We start from the raw sequence: 27,382 nt of genomic DNA, 5'->3' as shown, positions 1-27,382 counted from the left end.
AAAAGTGTGAAACAACTGAAAATATGTACTATATTCTAGGTTCTTCAAAGTAGCCACCTTTTGCTTTGATGACTGCTTTGCACACTCTTGGCATTCTCTTGATGAGCTTCAAGAGGTAGTCACCGGAAATGGTTTTCACTTCACAGGTGTGCCCTGTCAGGTTTAATAAGTGGGATTTCTTGCCTTATAAATGGTGTTGGGACCATCAGTTGTGTTGTGCAGGAGTCAGGTGGATACACAGCTGACAGTCCTACTGAATAGACTGTTAGAATTTGTATTATGGCAAGAAAAAAGCAGCTAAGTAAAGAAAAACGAGTGTCCGTCATTACTTTAAGAAATGAAGGTCAGTCAGTCTGAAAAATTGGGCAAACTTTGAAAGTGTCCCCAAGTGCAGTTGCAAAAACCATCAAGCGCTACAAAGAAACTGGCTCACACGAGGACCGCCCCAGGAAAGGAAGACCAAGAGTAACCTTTGCTTCTGAGGATAAGTTTATCCGAGTCACCAGCCTCAGAAATCGCAGGTTAACAGCAGCTCAGATTAGAGACCAGGTCAATGCCACACAGAGTTCTAGCAGCAGACACATCTCTACAACAACTGTTAAGAGGAGACTTTGTGCAGCCGGCCTTCATGGTAAAATAGCTGCTAGGAAACCACTGCTAAGGACAGGCAACAAGCAGAAGAGACTTGTTTGGGCTAAAGAACACAAGGAATGGACATTAGACCAGTGGAAATCTGTGCTTTGGTCTGATGAGTCCAAATTTCTGAGATCTTTGGTTCCAACCACCGTGTCTTTGTGCGACGCAGAAAAGGTGAACGGATGGACTCTACATGCCTGGTTCCCACCGTGAAGCATGGAGGAGGAGGTGTGATGGTGTGGGGGGGCTTTGCTGGTGACACTGTTGGGGATTTATTCAAAATTGAAGGCATACTGAACCAGCATGGCTATCACAGCATCTTGCAGCGGCATGCTATTCCATCCGGTTTGAGTTTAGTTCAACCATCATTTATTTTTCAACAGGACAATGACCCCAAACACACCTCCAGGCTGAGTAAGGGCTATTTGACCAAGAAGGAGAGTGATGGGGTGCTACGCCAGATGACCTGGCCTCGACAGTCACCAGACCTGAACCCAATCGAGATGGTTTGGGGTGAGCTGGACCGCAGAGTGAAGGCAAAAGGGCCAACAAGTGCTAAGCATCTCTGGGAACTCCTGCAAGATTGTTGGAAGACCATTTCCGGTGACTACCTCTTGAAGCTCATCAAGAGAATGCCATGAGTGTGCAAAGCAGTCATCAAAGCAAAAGGTGGCTACTTTGAAGAACCTAGAATATAGTACATATTTTCAGTTGTTTCACACTTTTTTGTTAAGTATATAATTCCACATGTGTTAATTCATAGTTTTGATGCCTTTAGTGTGAATGTACAATTTTCATAGTCATGAAAATACAGAAAAATCTTTAAATGAGAAGGTGTGTCCAAACTTTTGGTCTGTACTGTATGTATCTATCTATCACATTCGAGTACCTGTCCCATACCTTTCTACCTGATCACCTCTCTTAATTCTGCTCTTTCATCTGGATTTTGCCTTCAGTGTATAAAAGAAAAAGAAACTAAATGAAGAATAAACCGTCTCTTACCTCTCCATTCAGGAAGCAATAGAGGATGGCGACCACAAAGCCCTAAGAAAGTCAGAGACATGAAAAACTGTAATATTTGATAAATAAAAAAAATCTACTTCTGTTTTACCCTTTCCCATCGTGGCCATTTTTTTATAAAAATTTTACTGTTTGCTTTTTCATCCTTTCTTTGCAAAAGCCTTAACTTTTTTTTTTATTTTTCCATGTTTTAAATGAAAAAAAAAAAGCTGAATTTTAATAGCATCATGGAGAAGGAAAAACAGACAGAAAAAAATACAATTCTGCCATTGATTTTTTTAGGTTTCGTTTTTTTGTGAAGTAAAAATGACAATTTTCCATTATTTTTTCATTTTACAATTATGGTTTTACTAATTATCTACAGGTTTTCAGATTTTTATTACAAATTTTTCAAAATAAAAAAAAAAAACTTTTTTTTATCCCATCAGCGAATTGTAGTTTTTATTGAGATGGATGTGTGTTATATACTGTACAAGTTTTTTCCGCATTCTATTACATTTTTTTTTTTAGTTTGTATCCTTGTAAATGTTGACATGCTAATTAGGATTTCTTTATCTATTTTTTTATTGTTATTATTGTACAGATTTTTAGGTAACAAACGGAAAAACGGGAGGTCATTTAAAATTTTGTTTGTTTTTTTATTTTTTTTCATTTTGTTAAACTTTTTTTTTGTTCCTGTTGCATTACCTTTTTATTGTTATATGAGAAAAGTTAAAAGAAACAAAAAGGACATTTGTATATTTTCTCATGGGGAGTTAGGGCTAAAAACAACAGTTTGGACAAGCAGTGACTTCTTTTTTATTTTATTTTTTTCTGTGCATTTTTTTATTCTTTTTTTTCAATACAAGGGCATAAAAAACATGTTTTTTGGTGAGGAGCGTAAGGGCCGGAGAGGTGAAGATAAGTATTTTTTTTTACTTTTTACATATTTCATTCGTTATGCTCTTGGGTCTGCAGAGCATAATAAAATAAAATAAATTTGAAGAGAATAACTTTGCTTTATAAACTTATCTCTACTGATTGCCTCTGGCACTGGCTAACTGGCCCCAGTTACAGGGAGCATCCACCCTCTTTTCTGTACTGTTGAGTTGAAAGGAGTCTGCTAAGACCCAGAAGCTTTTGCCCTCTCCCGACACTGGCTCCTGCCGCTGAATTATCTCCATTTTTAAACATTAGGCACTCTTCAAATAGTTATTAAGGACTAGAGAATTCAGCTCTGATTACAGTGGGTTGTCCTCTGAGGACTCGTATGGGCCTGTATGGTGCATTAGAGGGTGGTGCCTTAGGGAAACGCAAAGTCCCCTCTGCTTTGCAAGACAACTTGCATCATAAATGGCACTTGGTGTTGGCTCTGTAACAGATTCGGCTTCTTGTCCTCCCAGTGCACAGATTATAGCAACAAATTCAGGGAGGGGAGAGAGAACTGTGCAGCTGTATTTGTAAAACCATACTGATCTGCAATCCAGCATGTTTCAGGGTCTGGGCAAGAGAAAACTTTTCTTTAATGGGCAGTTTCTAAACTGAGCAACTTCGGTGCTCAGCAGCTTTAAAGTATCACTAATTGGTCCCAAACTTCACAGACACTCGAAGAGGTTATCCAAAGTGTAACAAACCATACACACTTGGAACTGAGATGGATTTAAAGTTCTGTAAGTGATTGGATCCTTACTCTTCCATAGTCCGGCTACTCAGATGGTAACAGCTTAGCTATTGATCATTAGTTATAAAGATTTGGGAGCAACTAGGGATTTATTTATTGGAAAAGTAAGTGAAGAGAGAGAACTGTGCAGCTGTAAAACTATACGGATCTACAAACAAGCATATTTTGAGGTCTGGGCAAATTTCCTCTGAATGTAGAATATCAAAGTCGTGCTATTTAGCTTTAGAGGACCATTAATTGGAGATGTTCCAAACTTTACAGATGCTCAGAAGACGTTATCCAAGTCCCAAGGCTATAAGTGATGAGATATGAGAGGTTTGGATTTTCAATCTTTCCGGTCACTCGGAAAGTAACAATTCAGTTATTGAATCCCAGATATAAAGGTATGGGAGAAACTAGGAAAATATTTAATGATACATGGTAATATAGTAGCAAGGGGAAATTACAAAGTTCACTGGGAGCGACAATTTGCAGGGTTTTTTTTCCATCTTTTTTATATTTACCTGGAAAGATCCAAGTCCCAATTCAAACACGAGCCGTTCCCTCTTACTGACGTTCTCAGGCGAAAAGGCAAAGACGGTGTAGTGTATTCCGAAGAGCGGGATGAGCAGGAGAGTGGACCGGGCCAGCCTCCTATGAAGGGAAAGAATGCATCGGTTCATGGAAAGTCATGTGATGATACTTTGTAGCTTTTTATTTTTCATTTTGTAAGATGTCCCTGGGGGCAGCCATACCTTAGACACATTTCCTTTATAGACGGTACTGGAGAGTGTGTGCGCATTATGGCAGCTTTAATAAATGGGACCTAATGGTCACTAAAGTGTCCACAGACAGACGTCAACCGCAGGGGTGTATTACAGCCCCTCCCCAGAAGAACAGGAACTAACAATGGAGCTGCACACAGAGACTTATTTGTGCACTTGAATTAATTGTAGTGTTACTATCTCGCCCTTAATTAGGTCTTCAGTAGCGGAATAAAGCTCTCATCAACATGAAATCCCCTGTCATCAAGAGATAAAGAGATGACTCTGCTGACTCTGCCCGGTAATGATAAGATGACTCTGCTGACCCCATGAGACAGAGGAGCAGTGTCCTCCCTAAGAAAGATGATTAGACAAACCCTTAAAATATATAAAATATTCTAATCACATAAGAAAGTATTTGTGCAACTGCCAAGATCTTATAGCTAAAATGAAATCTACAAAATATTTCCAATCATAGATTAAGATAAAATGACACAAAATATAAAGTCACAGAGCAGATGTCTTCAATTCATCTTTCAAACACTCAGTGGCCATTATCACTGTCAGCACCGGTATAACTACGGAAGTCAAGCACGTGTCAGCACCATAAAACAACTCAGGATCAGTAATGTAATGTATGTACACAGTGACTGCACCAGCAGAATAGTGAGTGCAGCTCTGGAGTATAATACAGGAGGTAACTCAGGATCAGTAATGTAATGTATGTACACAGTGACTGCACCAGCAGAATAGTGAGTGCAGCTCTGGAGTATAATACAGGATGTAACTCAGGATCAGTACAGGATCAGTAATGTAATGTATGTACACAGTGACTGCACCAGCAGAATAGTGAGTGCAGCTCTGGAGTATAATACAGGATGTAACTCAGGATCAGTAATGTAATGTATGTACACAGTGACTGCACCAGCAGAATAGTGAGTGCAGCTCTGGAGTATAACACAGGATGTAACTCAGGATCAGTAATGTAATGTATGTACACAGTGACTGCACCAGCAGAATAGTGAGTGCAGCTCTGGAGTATAATACAGGATGTAACTCAGGATCAGTAATGTAATGTATGTACACAGTGACTGCACCAGCAGAATAGTGAGTGCAGCTCTGGAGTATAATACAGGAGGTAACTCAGGATCAGTAATGTAATGTATGTACACAGTGACTGCACCAGCAGAATAGTGAGTGCAGCTCTGGAGTATAATACAGGAGGTAACTCAGGATCAGTAATGTAATGTATGTACACACTGACTGCACCAGCAGAATAGTGAGTGCAGCTCTGGAGTATAACACAGGATGTAACTCAGGATCAGTAATGTAATGTATGTACACACTGACTGCACCAGCAGAATAGTGAGTGCAGCTCTGGAGTATAATACAGGATGTAACTCAGGATCAGTAATGTAATGTATGTACACAGTGACTGCACCAGCAGAATAGTGAGTACAGCTCTGGAGTATAATACAGGAGGTAACTCAGGATCAGTAATGTAATGTATGTACACAGTGACTGAACCAGCAGAATAGTGAGTGCAGCTCTGGAGTATAACACAGGATGTAACTCAGGATCAGTAATGTAATGTATGTACACACTGACTGCACCAGCAGAATAGTGAGTGCAGCTCTGGGGTATAATACAGGAGGTAACTCAGGATCAGTAATGTAATGTATGTACACAGTGACTGCACCAGCAGAATAGTGAGTGCAGCTCTGGGGTATAATACAGGAGGTAACTCAGGATCAGTAATGTAATGTATGTACACAGTGACTGCACCAGCAGAATAGTGAGTGCAGCTCTGGAGTATAATACAGGATGTAACTCAGGATCAGTAATGTAATGTATGTACACAGTGACTGCACCAGCAGAATAGTGAGTGCAGCTCTGGAGTATAATACAGGATGTAACTCAGGATCAGTAATGTAATGTATGTACACAGTGACTGCACCAGCAGAATAGTGAGTGCAGCTCTGGAGTATAATACAGGATGTAACTCAGGATCAGTAATGTATGTACACAGTGACTGCACCAGCAGAATAGTGAGTGCAGCTCTGGAGTATAATACAGGATGTAACTCAGGATCAGTAATGTAATGTATGTACACAGTGACTGCACCAGCAGAATAGTGAGTGCAGCTCTGGGGTATAATACAGGAGGTAACTCAGGATCAGTAATGTAATGTATGTACACAGTGACTGCACCAGCAGAATAGTGAGTGCAGCTCTGGAGTATAATACAGGATGTAACTCAGGATCAGTACAGGATCAGTAATGTAATGTATGTACACAGTGACTGCACCAGCAGAATAGTGAGTGCAGCTCTGGAGTATAATACAGGATGTAACTCAGGATCAGTAATGTAATGTATGTACACAGTGACTGCATCAGCAGAATAGTGAGTGCAGCTCTGGAGGATAATACAGGAGGTAACTCAGGATCAGTAATGTATGTACACAGTCACTGCATCACCAGAATAGTGAGTGCAGCTCTGGAGTATAATACAGGATGTAACTCAGGATCAGTAATGTAACGTATGTACACAGTGACTGCATCAGCAGAATAGTGAGTGCAGCTCTGGAGGATAATACAGGAGGCAACTCAGGATCAGTAATGTATGTACACAGTGACTGCATCAGCAGAATAGTGAGTACAGCTCTGGAGTATAATACAGGAGGTAACTCAGGATCAGTAATGTAATGTATGTACACAGTGACTGCACCAGCAGAATAGTGAGTGCAGCTCTGGAGTATAATACAGGAGGTAACTCAGGATCAGTAATGTAATGTATGTACACAGTGACTGCACCAGCAGAATAGTGAGTGCAGCTCTGGAGTATAACACAGGAGGTAACTCAGGATCAGTAATGTAATGTATGTACACAGTGACTGCACCAGCAGAATAGTGAGTGCAGCTCTGGAGTATAATACAGGATGTAACTCGGGATCAGTAATGTAATGTATGTACACAGTGACTGCACCAGCAGAATAGTGAGTGCAGCTCTGGAGTATAATACAGGATGTAACTCAGGATCAGTAATGTAATGTATGTACACAGTGACTGCACCAGCAGAATAGTGAGTGCAGCTCTGGAGTATAATACAGGATGTAACTCGGGATCAGTAATGTAATGTATGTACACAGTGACTGCACCAGCAGTATAGTGAGTGCAGCTCTGGAGTATAATACAGGATGTAACTCAGGATCAGTAATGTAATGTATGTACACAGTGACTGCACCAGCAGAATAGTGAGTGCAGCTCTGGAGTATAATACAGGATGTAACTCAGGATCAGTAATGTAATGTATGTACACAGTGACTGCACCAGCAGAATAGTGAGAACAGCTCTGGAGTATAATACAGAATGTAACTCAGGATCAGTAATGTATGTACACAGTGACTGCACCAGCAGAATAGTGAGTGCAGCTCTGGAGTATAATACAGGATGTAACTCAGGATCAGTACAGGATCAGTAATGTAATGTATGTACACAGTGACTGCACCAGCAGAATAGTGAGTGCAGCTCTGGAGTATAATACAGGATGTAACTCAGGATCAGTAATGTAATGTATGCACACAGTGACTGCACCAGCAGAACAGTGAGTGCAGCTCTGGAGTATAGTACAGGATGTAACTCAGGATCAGTAATGTAATGTATGTACACAGTGACTGCACCAGCAGAATAGTGAGTGCAGCTCTGGAGTATAATACAGGAGGTAACTCAGGATCAGTAATGTAATGTAATGTATGTACACAGTGACTGCACCAGCAGTATAGTGAGTGCAGCTTTGGAGTATAATACAGGATGTAACTCAGGATCAGTAATGTAATGTATGTACACAGTGACTGCACCAGCAGAATAGTGAGTGCAGCTCTGGGGTATAATACAGGATATAAATAAGGATCAGTAATTTAATGTATGTACATAGTGACTGCACCAGCAGAATAGTGAGTGCAGCTCTGGGGTATAATAGAGGATGTAACTCAGGATCAGTAATGTAATGTATGTACACAGTGACTGCACCAGCAGAATAGTGAGTGCAGCTCTGGAGTATAATACAGGATGTAACTCAGGATCAGTAATGTAATGTATGTACACAGTGACTGCACCAGCAGAATAGTGAGTGCAGCTCTGGAGTATAATACAGGATATAAATAAGGATCAGTAATGTAATGTAAGTACACAGTGACTGCACCAGCAGAATAGTGAGTGCAGCTCTGGAGTATAATACAGGATGTAACTCAGGATCAGTAATGTAATGTATGTACACAGTGACTGCACCAGCAGAATAGTGAGTGCAGCTCTGGGGTATAATAGAGGATGTAACTCAGGATCAGTAATGTAATGCATGTACACAGTAACTGCACCAGCAGAATAGTGAGTGCAGCTCTGGAGTATAATACAGGATGTAACTCAGGATCAGTAATGTAATGTATGCACACAGTGACTGCACCAGCAGAATAGTGAGTGCAGCTCTGGAGTATAATACAGGATGTAACTCATGATCAGTAATGTAATGTATGTACACAGTGACTGCACCAGCAGAATAGTGAGTGCAGCTCTGGAGTATAATACAGGAGGTAACTCAGGATCAGTAATGTAATGTATGTACACGGTGACTGCACCAGCAGAATAGTGAGTGCAGCTCTGGAGTATAATACAGGAGGTAACTCAGGATCAGTAATGTAATGTAATGTATGTACACAGTGACTGCACCAGCAGTATAGTGAGTGCAGCTTTGGAGTATAATACAGGATGTAACTCAGGATCAGTAATGTAATGTATGTACACAGTGACTGCACCAGCAGAATAGTGAGTGCAGCTCTGGGGTATAATACAGGATATAAATAAGGATCAGTAATTTAATGTATGTACATAGTGACTGCACCAGCAGAATAGTGAGTGCAGCTCTGGGGTATAATAGAGGATGTAACTCAGGATCAGTAATGTAATGTATGTACACAGTGACTGCACCAGCAGAATAGTGAGTGCAGCTCTGGAGTATAATACAGGATATAAATAAGGATCAGTAATGTAATGTAAGTACACAGTGACTGCACCAGCAGAATAGTGAGTGCAGCTCTGGAGTATAATACAGGATGTAACTCAGGATCAGTAATGTAATGTATGTACACAGTGACTGCACCAGCAGAATAGTGAGTGCAGCTCTGGGGTATAATAGAGGATGTAACTCAGGATCAGTAATGTAATGCATGTACACAGTAACTGCACCAGCAGAATAGTGAGTGCAGCTCTGGAGTATAATACAGGATGTAACTCAGGATCAGTAATGTAATGTATGCACACAGTGACTGCACCAGCAGAATAGTGAGTGCAGCTCTGGAGTATAATACAGGATGTAACTCAGGATCAGTAATGTAATGTATGTACACAGTGACTGCACCAGCAGAATAGTGAGTGCAGCTCTGGAGTATAATACAGGAGGTAACTCAGGATCAGTAATGTAATGTATGTACACGGTGACTGCACCAGCAGAATAGTGAGTGCAGCTCTGGAGTATAATACAGGAGGTAACTCAGGATCAGTAATGTAATGTATGTACACAGTGACTGCACCAGCAGAATAGTGAGTGCAGCTCTGGAGTATAATACAGGAGGTAACTCAGGATCAGTAATGTAATGTATGTACACGGAGACTGCACCAGCAGAATAGTGAGTGCAGCTCTGGAGTATAATACAGGATGTAACTCAGGATCAGTAATGTAATGTATGTACACAGTGACTGCACCAGCAGAATAGTGAGTGCAGCTCTGGAGTATAATACAGGAGGTAACTCAGGATCAGTAATGTAATGTATGTACACAGTGACTGCACCAGCAGAATAGTGAGTGCAGCTCTGGAGTATAATACAGGATGTAACTCAGGATCAGTAATGTAATGTATGTACACAGTGACTGCACCAGCAGAATAGTGAGTGCAGCTCTGGAGTATAATACAGGAGGTAACTCAGGATCAGTAATGTATGTACACAGTGACTGCTCCAGCAGAATAGTGAGTGCAGCTCTGGAGTATAATACAGGATGTAACTCAGGATCAGTACAGGATCAGTAATGTAATGTATGTACACAGTGACTGCACCAGCAGAATAGTGAGTGCAGCTCTGGAGTATAATACAGGATGTAACTCAGGATCAGTAATGTAATGTATGTACACAGTGACTGCATCAGCAGAATAGTGAGTGCAGCTCTGGAGGATAATACAGGAGGTAACTCAGGATCAGTAATGTATGTACACAGTGACTGCTCACCAGAATAGTGAGTGCAGCTCTGGAGTATAATACAGGATGTAACTCAGGATCAGTAATGTAATGTATGTACACAGTGACTGCATCAGCAGAATAGTGAGTGCAGCTCTGGAGGATAATACAGGAGGCAACTCAGGATCAGTAATGTATGTACACAGTGACTGCATCAGCAGAATAGTGAGTACAGCTCTGGAGTATAATACAGGAGGTAACTCAGGATCAGTAATGTAATGTATGTACACAGTGACTGCACCAGCAGAATAGTGAGTGCAGCTCTGGAGTATAATACAGGAGGTAACTCAGGATCAGTAATGTAATGTATGTACACAGTGACTGCACCAGCAGAATAGTGAGTGCAGCTCTGGAGTATAATACAGGATGTAACTCAGGATCAGTAATGTAATGTATGTACACAGTGACTGCACCAGCAGAATAGTGAGTGCAGCTCTGGAGTATAATACAGGATGTAACTCAGGATCAGTAATGTAATGTATGTGCACAGTTACTGCACCAGCAGAATAGTGAGAACAGCTCTGGAGTATAATACAGAATATAACTCAGGATCAGTAATGTATGTACACAGTGACTGCACCAGCAGAATAGTGAGTGCAGCTCTGGAGTATAATACAGGATGTAACTCAGGATCAGTAATGTAATGTATGCACACAGTGACTGCACCAGCAGAACAGTGAGTGCAGCTCTGGAGTATAGTACAGGATGTAACTCAGGATCAGTAATGTAATGTACGTACACAGTGACTGCACCAGCAGAATAGTGAGTGCAGCTCTGGAATATAATACAGGAGGTAACTCAGGATCAGTAATGTAATGTATGTACACAGTGACTGCACCAGCAGTATAGTGAGTGCAGCTTTGGAGTATAATACAGGATGTAACTCAGGATCAGTAATGTAATGTATGTACACAGTGACTGCACCAGCAGAATAGTGAGTGCAGCTCTGGGGTATAATACAGGATATAAATAAGGATCAGTAATTTAATGTATGTACATAGTGACTGCACCAGCAGAATAGTGAGTGCAGCTCTGGGGTATAATAGAGGATGTAACTCAGGATCAGTAATGTAATGTATGTACACAGTGACTGCACCAGCAGAATAGTGAGTGCAGCTCTGGAGTATAATACAGGATATAAATAAGGATCAGTAATGTAATGTAAGTACACAGTGACTGCACCAGCAGAATAGTGAGTGCAGCTCTGGAGTATAATACAGGATGTAACTCAGGATCAGTAATGTAATGTATGTACACAGTGACTGCACCAGCAGAATAGTGAGTGCAGCTCTGGGGTATAATAGAGGATGTAACTCAGGATCAGTAATGTAATGCATGTACACAGTAACTGCACCAGCAGAATAGTGAGTGCACCTCTGGAGTATAATACAGGATGTAACTCAGGATCAGTAATGTAATGTATGCACACAGTGACTGCACCAGCAGAATAGTGAGTGCAGCTCTGGAGTATAATACAGGATGTAACTCAGGATCAGTAATGTAATGTATGTACACAGTGACTGCACCAGCAGAATAGTGAGTGCAGCTCTGGAGTATAATACAGGAGGTAACTCAGGATCAGTAATGTAATGTATGTACACGTTGACTGCACCAGCAGAATAGTGAGTGCAGCTCTGGAGTATAATACAGGAGGTAACTCAGGATCAGTAATGTAATGTATGTACACAGTGACTGCACCAGCAGAATAGTGAGTGCAGCTCTGGAGTATAATACAGGAGGTAACTCAGGATCAGTAATGTAATGTATGTACACGGTGACTGCACCAGCAGAATAGTGAGTGCAGCTCTGGAGTATAATACAGGATGTAACTCAGGATCAGTAATGTAATGTATGTACACAGTGACTGCACCAGCAGAATAGTGAGTGCAGCTCTGGAGTATAATACAGGAGGTAACTCAGGATCAGTAATGTATGTACACAGTGACTGCTCCAGCAGAATAGTGAGTGCAGCTCTGGAGTATAATACAGGATGTAACTCAGGATCAGTACAGGATCAGTAATGTAATGTATGTACACAGTGACTGCACCAGCAGAATAGTGAGTGCAGCTCTGGAGTATAATACAGGATGTAACTCAGGATCAGTAATGTAATGTATGTACACAGTGACTGCATCAGCAGAATAGTGAGTGCAGCTCTGGAGGATAATACAGGAGGTAACTCAGGATCAGTAATGTATGTACACAGTGACTGCATCACCAGAATAGTGAGTGCAGCTCTGGAGTATAATACAGGATGTAACTCAGGATCAGTAATGTAATGTATGTACACAGTGACTGCATCAGCAGAATAGTGAGTGCAGCTCTGGCGTATAATACAGGAGGCAACTCACGATCAGTAATGTATGTACACAGTGACTGCATCAGCAGAATAGTGAGTACAGCTCTGGAGTATAATACAGGAGGTAACTCAGGATCAGTAATGTAATGTATGTACACAGTGACTGCACCAGCAGAATAGTGAGTGCAGCTCTGGAGTATAATACAGGAGGTAACTCAGGATCAGTAATGTAATGTATGTACACAGTGACTGCACCAGCAGAATAGTGAGTGCAGCTCTGGAGTATAATACAGGATGTAACTCAGGATCAGTAATGTAATGTATGTACACAGTGACTGCACCAGCAGAATAGTGAGTGCAGCTCTGGAGTATAATACAGGATGTAACTCAGGATCAGTAATGTAATGTATGTGCACAGTTACTGCACCAGCAGAATAGTGAGAACAGCTCTGGAGTATAATACAGAATATAACTCAGGATCAGTAATGTATGTACACAGTGACTGCACCAGCAGAATAGTGAGTGCAGCTCTGGAGTATAATACAGGATGTAACTCAGGATCAGTACAGGATCAGTAATGTAATGTATGCACACAGTGACTGCACCAGCAGAACAGTGAGTGCAGCTCTGGAGTATAGTACAGGATGTAACTCAGGATCAGTAATGTAATGTACGTACACAGTGACTGCACCAGCAGAATAGTGAGTGCAGCTCTGGAGTATAATGCAGGAGGTAACTCAGGATCAGTAATGTAATGTAATGTATGTACACAGTGACTGCACCAGCAGAATAGTGAGTGCAGCTTTGGAGTATAATACAGGATGTAACTCAGGATCAGTAATGTAATGTATGTACACAGTGACTGCACCAGCAGAATAGTGAGTGCAGCTCTGGGGTATAATACAGGATATAAATAAGGATCAGTAATTTAATGTATGTACATAGTGACTGCACCAGCAGAATAGTGAGTGTAGCTCTGGGGTATAATAGAGGATGTAACTCAGGATCAGTAATGTAATGTATGTACACAGTGACTGCACCAGCAGAATAGTGAGTGCAGCTCTGGGGTATAATAGAGGATGTAACTCAGGATCAGTAATGTAATGTATGCACACAGTGACTCCACCAGCAGCATACTGGGTGCAGCTCTGGAGTATAATACAGGATGTAACTCAGGATCAGTAATGTAATGTATGTACACAGTGACTCCACCAGCAGAATAGTGAGTGCAGCTCTGGAGTATAATACAGGAGGTAACTCAGGATCAGTAATGTAATGTATGTACACAGTGACTGCACCAGCAGCATACTGGGTGCAGCTCTGATCGGCTGCTAGTCAGTGTGGTGATTACGGGTGTGGTGGCTGCAGATCCTGCTGTGAGCTCCTGATCTCTGAGAACCAACACCTCTCCACCTGGGGACCTGCTCTCTCTCTTTCCCGGAGGGAGAGCTGGTTTCTGGGATGAGTGAAGGAGCCAAGCCCCAGGCTTCTGCTTCCCGAACCAGGCCGGCGGGGGGCAGAAGAAACCAGCAACCGGCCTGCACATCAGAGGACTCGGGGGTGAGATGCTGCACCAGGAGTCGCAGCAATGTGGCTCCTACTCCTCCCGGGATTGTGGAGACCCCTAGAAGCCGCAAGGCTTCCAGCATGGAGGTAAAGCCTGACAGCGGCGTGCATAATGGTGCTCCTTCCGGAGAAAAGCGGAGTGCTCACGGAGGTGAGGCCGACCTCCCTGAGGGGGGTTGGGCGCTGCAGGGACCCCGGGAGTCTGTGTCCACCTATGCCACCCGGGTCATGATCCGCCTCCGTGAGTATGAAGATGCAAGTAAGCTCATCAGGAGGCTCCGGGAGGAGCTGCGCTGCACAAGCGCCAAAGCTGCGGGGGCCTCCAAACCAAGGAAGGCTAAACTCCAGACCGAGGTAAAGCGACTGACCAGCGAGATTCACCTGCTGGAACTGAGGAAAGCCACCATCAGGGAGCAGAGTGGTCATTTCAAAGAAAAACTAATAAATGAAGACCGCTTTAGAGAAATGGCTGATACCAGAGAGCAAAGGCAGATGGGGCTGCAGCCTGAGAGCCAGGTGGATGATGAGAGTGATGATGACCAGCCGAAGCCCCACCTGGCAGCCTGCAAAGTCACCCGCAGGCCACGTGCAGCGAGCTCCCTGCAGGACAGGCGACAGTGACATCCGGTCGCAGTTCTGCCGGATCTGGGGAGGACAGTGACAGCAGCGGCCAGGGAGGGGCGCTAATGGCGGAGATTAAGCTCCTGGAGTCCCCAGTGTGCCTCCAAAACTTCCATCTTGGTGACGATCTACCAGAAGAGCCACCTGGGGGCCACAAAAAGGCAAAGAAGACCAAGCCAAAGCTGCAGGAGGCGGTAAGATACGTATATGCCCCCCTTCCTGTACCCCCTGAGTCGGCGGCAGGCTCAGCTCGCTGTATAAGCCCCGTTGCCCAGCCCAGCCCGGGTTCTGCTGTGGATCCGGTGCAAAGGCACGGGGAGATTACAGAGCGCGGTAGTGAGGCGCAGAGCTCCGTCTCTGCTTGTAGTAGCGGGGACGCAGCAGGAGGTGCATCAGCCGAGAGGCTGGACAGTGAGGGCGGCCCGGCGGCGGGCGTTCCATCAGGCCACGATGCTGTGGTGCGCTCCTCAGTGGGAGGGGGGAGCAGCCCGGTGTCGGGGGCAGCTCTGGTAGCCTCGGCACCTCTGAATGCTGTTGCCGCTGATCACTTAGTTGAGAAGCGACGGCAGTGTGAGGGGGCTGTCGGGGCTGAGCGTTCCGGTCCTCCCACGAAAGTGCTATTTTGTGTTGGCGTCACTGGTCCAGAAGATCCTGATGCTAAAGATCAGCGGCGCCTAACTGCAGCTAGAGATCAGCAGCACATTATACCAAATGCCAAACAGCGGAAATTACCGACCGATGATGTGGAGGGCACACATAAGACCGGGGGTGAGGTCGCCTCCAGTTCTATGGAGGTGACTGAGCCCCTTGTGCCTGATGCGGAGGTCAAAATGTCATCCGCCATTGTTACTGGTCCAGCAGGAATGAATGTGGTGGTGGGGGTGAATGAGGCTAATTCATTGTCTAGTGGTGTGGTTGCTGGTTTGGTGGAGGGTGAGATGGAGGTGGGTAATGGTGTTGCTGTTCGGGCTGATGTGGTCACTGGTCCGGTTGCCCCCCCGGGGGTGGCAACACCTGTCCAGAGTTATGCCAGTGTCACCTCCGGGGGCAAATAGGGCATCCTCCTTGTCTCCGGGCTTTGGGGACGGCATGTTGCAACGGCGCCTTCTGGAGGCTCTAAAGAAGGGGGAGAGATCACTAATGGTAGAGGGTCGAGAGGTTGATCTATCCTTCTGGATAGAGAGGCATGGCCTCGGGGACTTCCGAGAGCAAAAAGGGGGGGATACAGTGTGGTCCCTCCCAACAGCCGGGCCAGGCAGTGTGCGTAGGAATGTGGTCCGTCTTCGGTGGAGGGGCAGTGATGCATGTCCTCCAAGGTCTAAAGTTGTGGAGCTCCTGCTGAGGATGGGCTTCAAGGCGATTGACATCTACGCCTTGATACATCCCTATTCCACGCCTGAGTTTGATATCAGCTTTGTTCGGCCGGAGGGGCTTGAGCTCTTCTGGGCGAATTATGAGCTGGCAAAAAATGAGCCCGGCTGGCGAGACTTTGCCGTTCAGGCAGTGTCTCGCCAAAACCAGATCAAGAAAGTGACCGTGATGACTCGTAACGAGTCGCTTTCTTGCTATGACATCATGACGTGGCTTGGTCGGTATGGAGAGGTGGTGGAGATGCCAAAGAAAAACCGCGACGAGTTTGGTATCTGGTCAGGGGCCTGGACGTTTATGGTAAAACTTAAGCGTTCAGGTGGTACGGTTGCCCACATTCCATCGTCTGCCTTCCTGGGTAGGGATCGTATCCTGGTCTTCTACCAGGGGCAACCGAAGCTCTGTCACAGGTGCGGCGACCCCACACACTTCAGTGCAAACTGCACCGTGCAGAAATGCGCGTTGTGTGGCGGTGTCGGCCATCTTGCCGCCTCTTGTGTGGAGATTAGGTGCCACCTGTGTGGTGAGTTAGGTCACCCATTCATCCGTTGTCCTCGCTCCTTCATTAATGCAGTCGAGACCCCGGTGGGAGTAAGCCGTGAGGCCGATTCTGCTGGGGAGGGGACTAGCAGGGGTGGGGGGAGCCGAGGGGCCAGGGAAGAAAAGCAATAAAAAGACGCCTGCCCAGCTGAGGCGTCTAGACAAGCGCAGACAGGAGAGGGAGCGGGGCGAGCCCCAGACTACCGGGGCAGCCCCTGTCCTGGATGCCAGTCTTGCTGCTGAGGCCCCGAGGGATGATGAGTTGGATGAGGAGGTCAGGAGGATCCACAGGGAGGAAACCGCCTCTGCTTCAGAATCCTCCCATTATGAAAGTATGGATGAGGATAATAAGCGGTGGCTAGAGCACAAGCGTAAGCTCGGCACCAAAAAGAAGAAAAAGAAGGGAGATAAAACATCTTCTCCCGCTCTGACCAAGGTACCTAAGGAAGGTAAAACTGACTCCCCTCTGGTTGGTCTTTCTAACCGGTTCCAAGCCCTTGATAACATCTCTTCCTCTGAGGAGGAGGCCGAGGGTGAGGTTCCGGCTTCAGCGGAGCTTACAGGGGGTGCCGAGTCTCCTTCTCCTGGGGATGCAGGGTCCTTGGGGGGAGGGACTGGCCCAGAGTCCGGAGACGAGGACGAGAAAAGAAGGAAAAATGTGGGAATGGACACCTCTGTGTCATTAAAGAGGGGGAAGGATTCCTCCTCTGAGGCAGAGGGTAAGGGGAGTGGGAAGAAGAAAGCCATCTAACTCAATCACCAATGATGGCGGTACCCACTCCGTTGACGCTGGCTTCCATTAATGTCGCCAGCATTAAGTCAAATATGGCTAGATTTGCGGCCTTTGATTTTCTCAGCCGGGTTGAAGCTGACATTTTCTTTTTGCAAGAGACCAGGCTGCCAAATATGGCAGAGGTGTTTATAGCTAAGAGGGAGTGGAGACTCGGGCCCTCCTATTGGTCTCTTGCGGCCGAGCCGTATAGCGGAGTGGCGGTCCTTTTTACCGCACCAGTAGAATGCCGACGGGTTATTGAGTTAGAAATGGGGAGGTGCCTGATATTAGATGTCCTCATGAAGGGACAGGAGCTTCGGCTCATTAACATTTATGGTCCCCAATCTAAGTGGGACCGGAAGTGTCTCTTTACGAGGATCAAGCCCTACCTTTTTACAAGTCGGCAGGTCGTCTTTGGAGGGGACTTCAACACTGTCACGAGGCCCCGGGATAGAGGAGGTTCCAGAGACAAGCTGACTTATGATAGCGTCGCCCTTAATAGTATAGCTAGTGAGGCTCGCCTGGTGGATGTCCACATCCGGCACACCGCAGGCCACGAGGGGTTCACCTATTATAGAGGTAACTGTAGGTCCAGGATAGACAGGTTTTATTTAAAGGAGGAAGCCGTCTCTTCAGCAGTATCTGTTGTTGAGGTGGAGTTCTCCGATCACTGTATGATTTTGTTTTCCCTGAATGTTAGAGACCCCCCGGATGGGAAGAGGCTTTTGGAGGCTCAATTCGTCTCTCTTGGAAGAAGCGGAGATAAGACAGTCCTTTGAGGATTTTCTTCAGAGCCAGGTACCCTTACTGGATCTTTGTAGTAGTAAGTCAGAGTGGTGGGAGATGTTCAAGAAAAGGGTGGCGAGATTCTTCCGCCAGCTCTCGAGCCTCAGGAGCCTGGACAGGTATCGCCTGTATCAGGGCCTGAGGAGGAAACTCGAGCATCTTGTCTCAACTGGAGGTAGCCGCGAGGAGATCTCCAGAGTGAAATCTTTGCTAATGAGGTGTCAGTATGATAGACACGCATCTTTGGTTTTTGAGAAGGATTACGGGAAGTACCGCTCGCCCGACCCTTACAGAAACTGCAAGATGTCAGTGAATAGTAAAGTTGTTACAGGAATGGTTGACACTGCGGGGTCCCTGAAAAGATCCAGATCGGGGATCCTGGAGGTCGTCAGATCCTTCTACTCGCACCTCTTGGGGAAGAGGGATCTGGATTGGGATGAGATGTCGGCTTTTCTGGCTGAAGCCGTCCCCGAACCAGGGGTAGACCCCTCTCTTGGCGTTTTGACAGAGATGATCAGGGAAGAGGAAGTTAAGTTGGCGATTGAAGGGCTTGCCCTGAAGAAATCTCCCGGTCCGGATGGCTTAACATCTGAATTCTATAAGACCTTTAAGGACGCCTTGGTTCCCCTCTTGACTGAGGTATTCAATGAGTGTCTTTCCTCGGGCACTCTGCCAAAGTCAATGAGGAGGTCTGCCCTGATCATCTTGTCAAAGGGTAAGGACCCATCTTGCATTGAGAATTGGCGTCCCATAGCGCTTCTCAATGCAGACAGGAAGGTTTTGGCAAAGGTGCTGTTTAATCGGCTGGTGAAATTTGCACCCCAGCTCCTTTCGGGGGCCCAGCATTGCTCTGTTCCGGGCCGCAGTACAATTAGTGCTGTACTCTGTGCCCGAGAGGCGGTGGAGCAGGGTAGGGCTGGCCACTGGAAGGGGTACATGCTGTCATTGGACCAGGCAAAAGCGTTTGATCGGGTTAATCATGAGTACCTCTGGTCTGTCCTTCTGAGGTATGGCCTGCCGGGGGGGGTTCGTTGATTGGCTTAAGACCTTGTACGCTGGGGCAGAGAGTTTCCCGCTTGTGAACGGTTGTATTGGCAGCTCTTTTGAGGTTGGGTGTGGTGTTCGCCAGGGTTGTCCCTTGAGCCCGCTACTGTACGCGTTTTCGATTGACCCACTTCTTAGGAGGGTGGAGCGTGGACCGTTAGCTGGGATCGGGATGGACCGGGCAGCACCGGAAGCCACTCTGAGAGTGGTGGCGTATGCCAATGACGTCACCGTTTTTGTTTCCTCTGATGGGGAGGCAGAATGGCTGATGTCAGAGGTAAATCGCTACTCGGAGGCATCCGGGTCTAAGATCAACTGGGATAAGTGTGAGAGTCTCTGGCTGGGAGGAGGAGATCCTGGCTTTGATCTCCCGGACACCCTTCCAGAATCCAAAGTCTCTGCAAAAGTTCTTGGCATCGAATTTGGCCAGGGGGATTACCCCAAACAAAATTGGGACAGCAGGCTAGAGATCGCCACTCAGAAGGTAAACCAATGGAAGGGTTGGTCTTTGACCCTAAGGGAAAGGGTAAACCTGATCAAAACTTACCTGCTCCCTTTGCTGATCTATCTGGGCAGTGTGTGCATCTTGCCAGAGCCTCTCTGGACTCGGGTCTACAGTTTGTTCTTTCAACTGTTATGGGGGAATAGACTGAACCTGGTCAAGAGGGAGGTTACTTACCGTACGAGGAGACTAGGAGGGTTGGGTATGGTCAACCCTGTGGTATTCCTTGTGAATACCTTCATTAAGATCAATATTGCAAACCTCTGGAACGAGAGGGCTCCTCCATGGGTATTCTCCTGCAAGGGATGGTTTCAGCCTTTCTTCCAGGAATGGGAGACAGGAGGGCAAGTGAAGGATCTCCGCACACCGCATGGACATCTCCCGGCTTACGCTATCGTGGTTCTGAAGATATTTCGCCGGTGGGGTCTGGGAGTGTGGGAGGTCAGGACTCTGCCAAGGAAGCTCCTTGACAAAAGGGTTCTGTTGACCCATTTTCAGAGGCCTCTGGCGCTCAGGGATTGCCCAAGTCGGGATCTTGGGGTGGGTCTGCATCTTTTGAATTCTATCAGGATCCCCTCGAAGGTTTGGGACTTGGCTTGGCGCTGCTTCCATGGGAAACTGTGTGTGAGGGACAATCTGAAGTGTAGGAGCTCTGAGGACAGGAACTGTCCTCGGGAGCATTGTGGTACCATGCTTGAAAGCATGGACCACTTCCTGCTTCGTTGTCCCTTTAACACAGAGGTGTACAACAGGGTGGGCGCCTCCATTGGCTGGCCCCGGCTGGCCGGTCTCTCTTATGCGGAATGGGCCTATGGAGCATTCGGGGATCTGGGTGGTCGGGACCGCTGCACCTTATTTCTAGTTAGCGCAGTGGTTAGGTATCACACGTGGAACGCACGGTGCTTAGTATCGACGCAGCGGAAAATCCTCCCAGTGGACGATGTGTTTAGGACCATACTCGGTGACCTGGTGAAGGTGCGTTCTCTGGAGTATGAGAGACTGGGTACACGGAGGGCCGCTCTCCTCTGGAGGGGCTTTTCTTTTAGTGTGCCCTAGTCTGGTCGTCTTCTCTCCTGGTGGTGGGCTGCTGCTGACACCATAGATTTTTGTTTTATTGATCAGTAGACAGTGATGTAAGGCTGCAGGCGCCGAACTTGGGCTTTGTCAGTTGTGGTTATTGTATTGTTTGTTTCTGTATATATTGTATATATGGGTTTGGGTGTAGGTGTTAGGTTGGGTGGAGGGAAAAGGGGGGAGGTGGGTTCATCTTGTGGGACACTGGTTATTTGGGTGAAAAACTGGCACTGCCTGATCTGGCCTATGGACGTTGGACATCGACTGAGGCATGAGACGCAGGAACAGCTCTCAGGTCAGTGCCGGGGAGGGACTGGTGGGCTCGAGTGTGGGGGGTTTTGTTTTGTCTTGTATATATTTGTATAGTTAGCATTTATTTTATTTATTAAAAAAAAAAAAAAAAAAGAATGTATATATTAGTTTGTATATAATTTGTCGGTTATTGTTTATTATATTGTTATTTTTTTTTGTTTGGTAACCGGACCAGATGTCACAGTGTAGGTAGTTATTATTGTGTATATATGTATAATATGTGTGTGAGGAGAGAGGGAGCGGCTGGACCAGCAGAATAGTGAGTGCAGCTCTGGAGTATAATACAGGATGTAACTCAGGATCAGTAATGTAATGTATGTACACAGTGACTGCACCAGCAGAATAGTGAGTGCAGCTCTGGAGTATAATACAGGATGTAACTCAGGATCAGTAATGTAATGTATGTACACAGTGACTGCACCAGCAGAATAGTGAGTGCAGCTCTGGAGTATAATACAGGATGTAACTCAGGATCAGTAATGTAATGTATGCACACAGTGACTGCACCAGCAGAATAGTGAGTGCAGCTCTGGAGTATAATACAGGATGTAACTCAGGATCAGTAATGTAATGTATGTACACAGTGACTGCACCAGCAGAATAGTGAGTGCAGCTCTGGAGTATAATACAGGATGTAACTCAGGATCAGTAATGTAATGTATGCACACAGTGACTGCACCAGCAGAATAGTGAGTGCAGCTCTGGAGTATAATACAGGATGTAACTCAGGATCAGTAATGTAATGTATGTACACAGTGACTGCACCAGCAGAATAGTGAGTGCAGCTCTGGAGTATAATACAGGATGTAACTCAGGATCAGTAATGTAATGTATGTACACAGTGACTGCACCAGCAGAATAGTGAGTGCAGCTCTGGAGTATAATACAGGAGGTAACTCAGGATCAGTAATGTAATGTATGCACACAGTGACTGCACCAGCAGAATAGTGAGTGCAGCTCTGGAGTATAATACAGGATGTAACTCAGGATCAGTAATGTAATGTATGTACACAGTGACTGCACCAGCAGAATAGTGAGTGCAGCTCTGGAGTATAATACAGGATGTAACTCAGAATCAGTAATGTAATGTATGTACACAGTGACTGCACCAGCAGAACAGTGAGTGCAGCTCTGGAGTATAATACAGGAGGTAACTCAGGATCAGTAATGTAATGTATGTACACATTGATTGCGCCAGCAGAATAGTGAGTGCAGCTCTGGAGTATAAAACAGGAGGTAACTCAGGATCAGTACAGGATCAGTAATGTAATGTATGTACACAGTGACTGCACCAGCAGAATAGGGAGTGCAGCTCTGGAGTATAATACTGGATTTAACTCAGGATCAGTACAGGATCAGTAATGTAAAGTATGTACACAGTGACTGCACCAGCAGAATAGTGAGTGCAGCTCTGGAGTATAATACAGGATGTAACTCAGGATCAGTAATGTAATGTATGCACACAGTGACTGCACCAGCAGAATAGTGAGTGCAGCTCTGGAGTATAATACAGGATGTAACTCAGGATCAGTAATGTAATGTATGTACACAGTGACTGCACCAGCAGAATAGTGAGTGCAGCTCTGGAGTATAATACAGGATGTAACTCAGGATCAGTAATGTAATGTATGTACACAGTGACTGCACCAGCAGAATAGTGAGTGCAGCTCTGGAGTATAATACAGGAGGTAACTCAGGATCAGTAATGTAATGTATGCACACAGTGACTGCACCAGCAGAATAGTGAGTGCAGCTCTGGAGTATAATACAGGATGTAACTCAGGATCAGTAATGTAATGTATGTACACAGTGACTGCACCAGCAGAATAGTGAGTGCAGCTCTGGAGTATAATACAGGATGTAACTCAGGATCAGTAATGTAATGTATGTACACAGTGACTGCACCAGCAGAACAGTGAGTGCAGCTCTGGAGTATAATACAGGAGGTAACTCAGGATCAGTAATGTAATGTATGTACACATTGATTGCGCCAGCAGAATAGTGAGTGCAGCTCTGGAGTATAAAACAGGAGGTAACTCAGGATCAGTACAGGATCAGTAATGTAATGTATGTACACAGTGACTGCACCAGCAGAATAGGGAGTGCAGCTCTGGAGTATAATACTGGATTTAACTCAGGATCAGTACAGGATCAGTAATGTAAAGTATGTACACAGTGACTGCACCAGCAGAATAGTGAGTGCAGCTCTGGAGTATAATACAGGATGTAACTCAGGATCAGTAATGTAATGTATGTACACAGTGACTGTACCAGCAGAATAGTGAGTGCAGCTCTGGAGTATAATACAGGATGTAACTCAGGATCAGTACAGGATCAGTAATGTATGTACACAGTGACAGCACCAGCAGAATAGTGAGTGCAGCTCTGGAGTATAATACAGGATGTAACTCAGGATCAGTAATGTAATGTATGTACACAGTGACTGTACCAGCAGAATAGTGAGTGCAGCTCTGGAGTATAATACAGGATGTAACTCAGGATCAGTAATGTAATGTATGTACACAGTGACTGCACCAGCAGAACAGTGAGTGCAGCTCTGGAGTATAATACAGGAGGTAACTCAGGATCAGTAATGTAATGTATGTACACATTGATTGCACCAGCAGAATAGTGAGTGCAGCTCTGGAGTATAAAACAGGAGGTAACTCAGGATCAGTACAGGATCAGTAATGTAATGTATGTACACAGTGACTGCACCAGCAGAATAGGGAGTGCAGCTCTGGAGTATAATACTGGATGTAACTCAGGATCAGTACAGGTTCAGTAATGTAAAGTATGTACACAGTGACTGCACCAGCAGAATAGTGAGTGCAGCTCTGGAGTATAATACAGGATGTAACTCAGAATCAGTACAGGATCATTAATGTATGTACACAGTGACAGCACCAGCAGAATAGTGAGTGCAGCTCTGGAGTGTAATACAGGATGTAACTCAGGATCAGTAATGTAATGTATGTACACAGTGACTGTACCAGCAGAATAGTGAGTGCAGCTCTGGAGTATAATACAGGATGTAACTCAGAATCAGTATAGGATCAGTAATGTATGTACACAGTGACAGCAACAGCAGAATAGTGAGTGCAGCTCTGGGGTATAATACAGGATGTAACTCAGGATCAGTAATGTAATGTATGTACACAGTGACTACACCAGCAGAATAGTGAGTGCAGCTCTGGAGTATAATACAGGATGTAACTCAGGATCAGTAATGTAATGTATGTACACAGTGACTGCACCAGCAGAATAGTGAGTGCAGCTCTGGAGTATAATACAGGATGTAACTCAGGATCAGTAATGTAATGTATGTACACATTGACTTCCCCAGCAGAATAGTGAGTGCAGCTCTGGAGTATAATACAGGAGGTAACTCAGGATCAGTAATGTAATGTATGTACACAGTGAGTCCACCAGCAGAATAGTGAGTGCAGCTCTGGAGTATAATACAGGATGTAACTCAGGATCAGTAATGTAATGTATGTACACAGTGACTGCACCAGCAGAATAGTGAGTGCAGCTCTGGAGTATAATACAGGATGTAACTCAGGATCAGTAATGTAATGTATGTACACAGTGACTGCACCAGCAGAATAGTGAGTGCAGCTCTGGAGTGTAATACAGGAGGTAACTCAGGATCAGTAATGTAATGTATGTACACAGAGACTGCACCAGCAGAATAGTGAGTGCAGCTCTGGAGTATAATACAGGATGTAACTCAGGATCAGTAATGTAATGTATGTACACAGTGACGGCACCAGCAGAATAGTGAGTGCAGCTCTGGAGTATAATACAGGATGTAACTCAGGATCAGTAATATAATGTATGTACACAGTGACTGTACCAGCAGAATAGTGAGTGCAGCTCTGGGGTATAATACAGGATGTAACTCAGGATCAGTAATGTAATGTGTGTACATAGTGACTTCACCAGCAGAATACTGAGTGCAGCTCTGGAGTATAATACAGGAGGTAACTCAAGATCAGTACAGGATCAGTAATGTAATGTGTGTACACAGTGACTGCTCCAGCAGAATAGTGAGTGCAGCTCTGGAGTATAAAACAGGAGGTAACTCAGGATCAGTAATGTAATGTGTGTACATAGTGACTGCACCAGCAGAATAGTGAGTGCAGCTCTGGAGTATAATACAGGAGGTAACTCAGGATCAGTAATATAATGTATGTACACAGTGACTGTACCAGCAGAATAGTGAGTGCAGCTCTGGAGTATAATACAGGAGGTAACTCAGGATCAGTAATGTAATGTGTGTACATAGTGACTGCACCAGCAGAATAGTGAGTGCAGCTCTGGAATATAAAACAGGAGGTAACTCAGGATCAGTAATATAATGTATGTACACAGTGACTGTACCAGCAGAATAGTGAGTGCAGCTCTGGAGTATAATACAGGAGGTAACTCAGGATCAGTAATGTAATGTGTGTGCACAGTGACTGCACCAGCAGAATAGTGAGTGCAGCTCTGGAGTATAATACAAGATGTAACTCAGGATCAGTACAGGATCAGTAATGTAATGTATGTACACATTGACTGCACCAGCAGAATAGTGAGTGCAGCTCTGGAGTATAATACACGAGGTAACTCAGGATCAGTACAGGATCAGTAATGTAATGTATGTACACAGTGTCTGCACCAGCAGAATAGTGAGTGCAGCTCTGGAGTATAATACAGGAGGTAACTCAGGATCAGTAATGTAATGTATGTACACAGTGACTGCACCAGCAGAATAGTGAGTGCAGCTCTGTAATATAATACAGGAGGTAACTTAGGATCAGTAATGTAATGTATGTACACAGTGACTGCACCAGCAGAATAGTGAGTGCAGCTCTGGAGTATAATACAGGATGTAACTCAGGATCAGTACAGGATCAGTAAAGTAATGTATGTACACCGTGACTGCACCAGCAGAATAGTGAGTGCAGCTCTGGAGTATAATACAGGATGTAACTCAGGATCAGTCCAGGATCAGTAATGTAATGTATGTACACAGTGACTGCACCAGCAGAATAGTGAGTGCAGCTCTGGAGTATAATACAGGATGTGACTCAGGATCAGTAATGTAATGTATGTACACAGTGACTGCACCAGCAGAATAGTGAGTTCAGCTCTGGAGTATAATACAGGATGTAACTCAGGATCAGTACAGGATCAGTAATGTAATGTATGTATACAGTGACTGCAGCAGCAGAATAGTGAGTGCAGCTCTGGAGTATAATACAGGATGTAACTCAGGATCAGTCCAGGATCAGTAATATAATGTATGTACGCAGTGACTCTACCAGCAGAATAGTGAGTGCAGCTGTGGAGTATAATACAGGATGTAACTCAGGATCAGTACAGGATCAGTAATGTAATGTATGTACACAGTGTCTGCACCAGCAGAATAGTGAGTGCAGCTCTGGAGAATAATACAGGAGGTAACTCAGGATCAGTAATGTAATGTATGTACACAGTGACTGCACCAGCAGAATAGTGAGTGCAGCTCTGTAATATAATACAGGAGGTAACTCAGGATCAGTAATGTAATGTATGTACACAGTGACTGCACCAGCAGAATAGTGAGTGCAGCTCTGGAGTATAATACAGGATGTTACTCAGGATCAGTACAGGATCAGTAAAGTAATGTATGTACACCGTGACTGCACCAGCAGAATAGTGAGTGCAGCTCTGGAGTATAATACAGGATGTAACTCAGGATCAGTCCAGGATCAGTAATATAATGTATGTACACAGTGACTGCACCAGCAGAATAGTGAGTGCAGCTCTGGAGTATAATACAGGAGGTAACTCAGGATCAGTAATGTAATGTATGTACACAGAGACTGAACCAGCACAATAGTGAGTGCAGCTCTGGAGTATAATACAGGATGTAACTCAGGATCAGTAATGTAATGTATGTACACAGTGACGGCACCAGCAGAATAGTGAGTGCAGCTCTGGAGTATAATACAGGATGTAACTCAGGATCAGTAATATAATGTATGTACACAGTGACTGTACCAGCAGAATAGTGAGTGCAGCTCTGGGGTATAATACAGGATGTAACTCAGGATCAGTAATGTAATGTGTGTACATAGTGACTGCACCAGCAGAATAGTGAGTGCAGCTCTGGAGTATAATACAGG

The 27,382-nt window shown here is 44.9% G+C and overlaps 1 protein-coding gene across 3 annotated transcripts in view; it reads right to left on the bottom strand.

Annotated features, from left to right (window-relative positions):
* The window catches only part of LOC141264848 (pituitary adenylate cyclase-activating polypeptide type I receptor-like), a 479,716-nt gene that overhangs the window by 9,655 nt on the left and 442,679 nt on the right, over positions 1–27,382 (bottom strand). For all 3 annotated transcript variants that reach the window (XM_073677215.1, XM_073677213.1, XM_073677214.1), the window contains 2 exons: positions 3,820–3,949; positions 1,639–1,680 (listed from right to left, as the gene is read on the bottom strand). In XM_073677215.1, coding sequence (XP_073533316.1) covers positions 1,639–1,680; positions 3,820–3,949 — 172 coding nt within the window. The remainder of the gene's footprint in view (positions 1–1,638; positions 1,681–3,819; positions 3,950–27,382) is intronic.

Source organism: Phyllobates terribilis, unplaced genomic scaffold (assembly GCF_046119375.1).
Source record: "Phyllobates terribilis strain yellow unplaced genomic scaffold, ASM4611937v1 Scaffold_4__5_contigs__length_816908805, whole genome shotgun sequence".
In the NCBI taxonomy this organism is placed as follows: Eukaryota; Metazoa; Chordata; class Amphibia; order Anura; family Dendrobatidae; genus Phyllobates; species Phyllobates terribilis.
The sequence above is the reverse complement of the archived record's forward strand: the minus strand, read 5'-3'. Positions and strand labels throughout refer to the sequence as shown.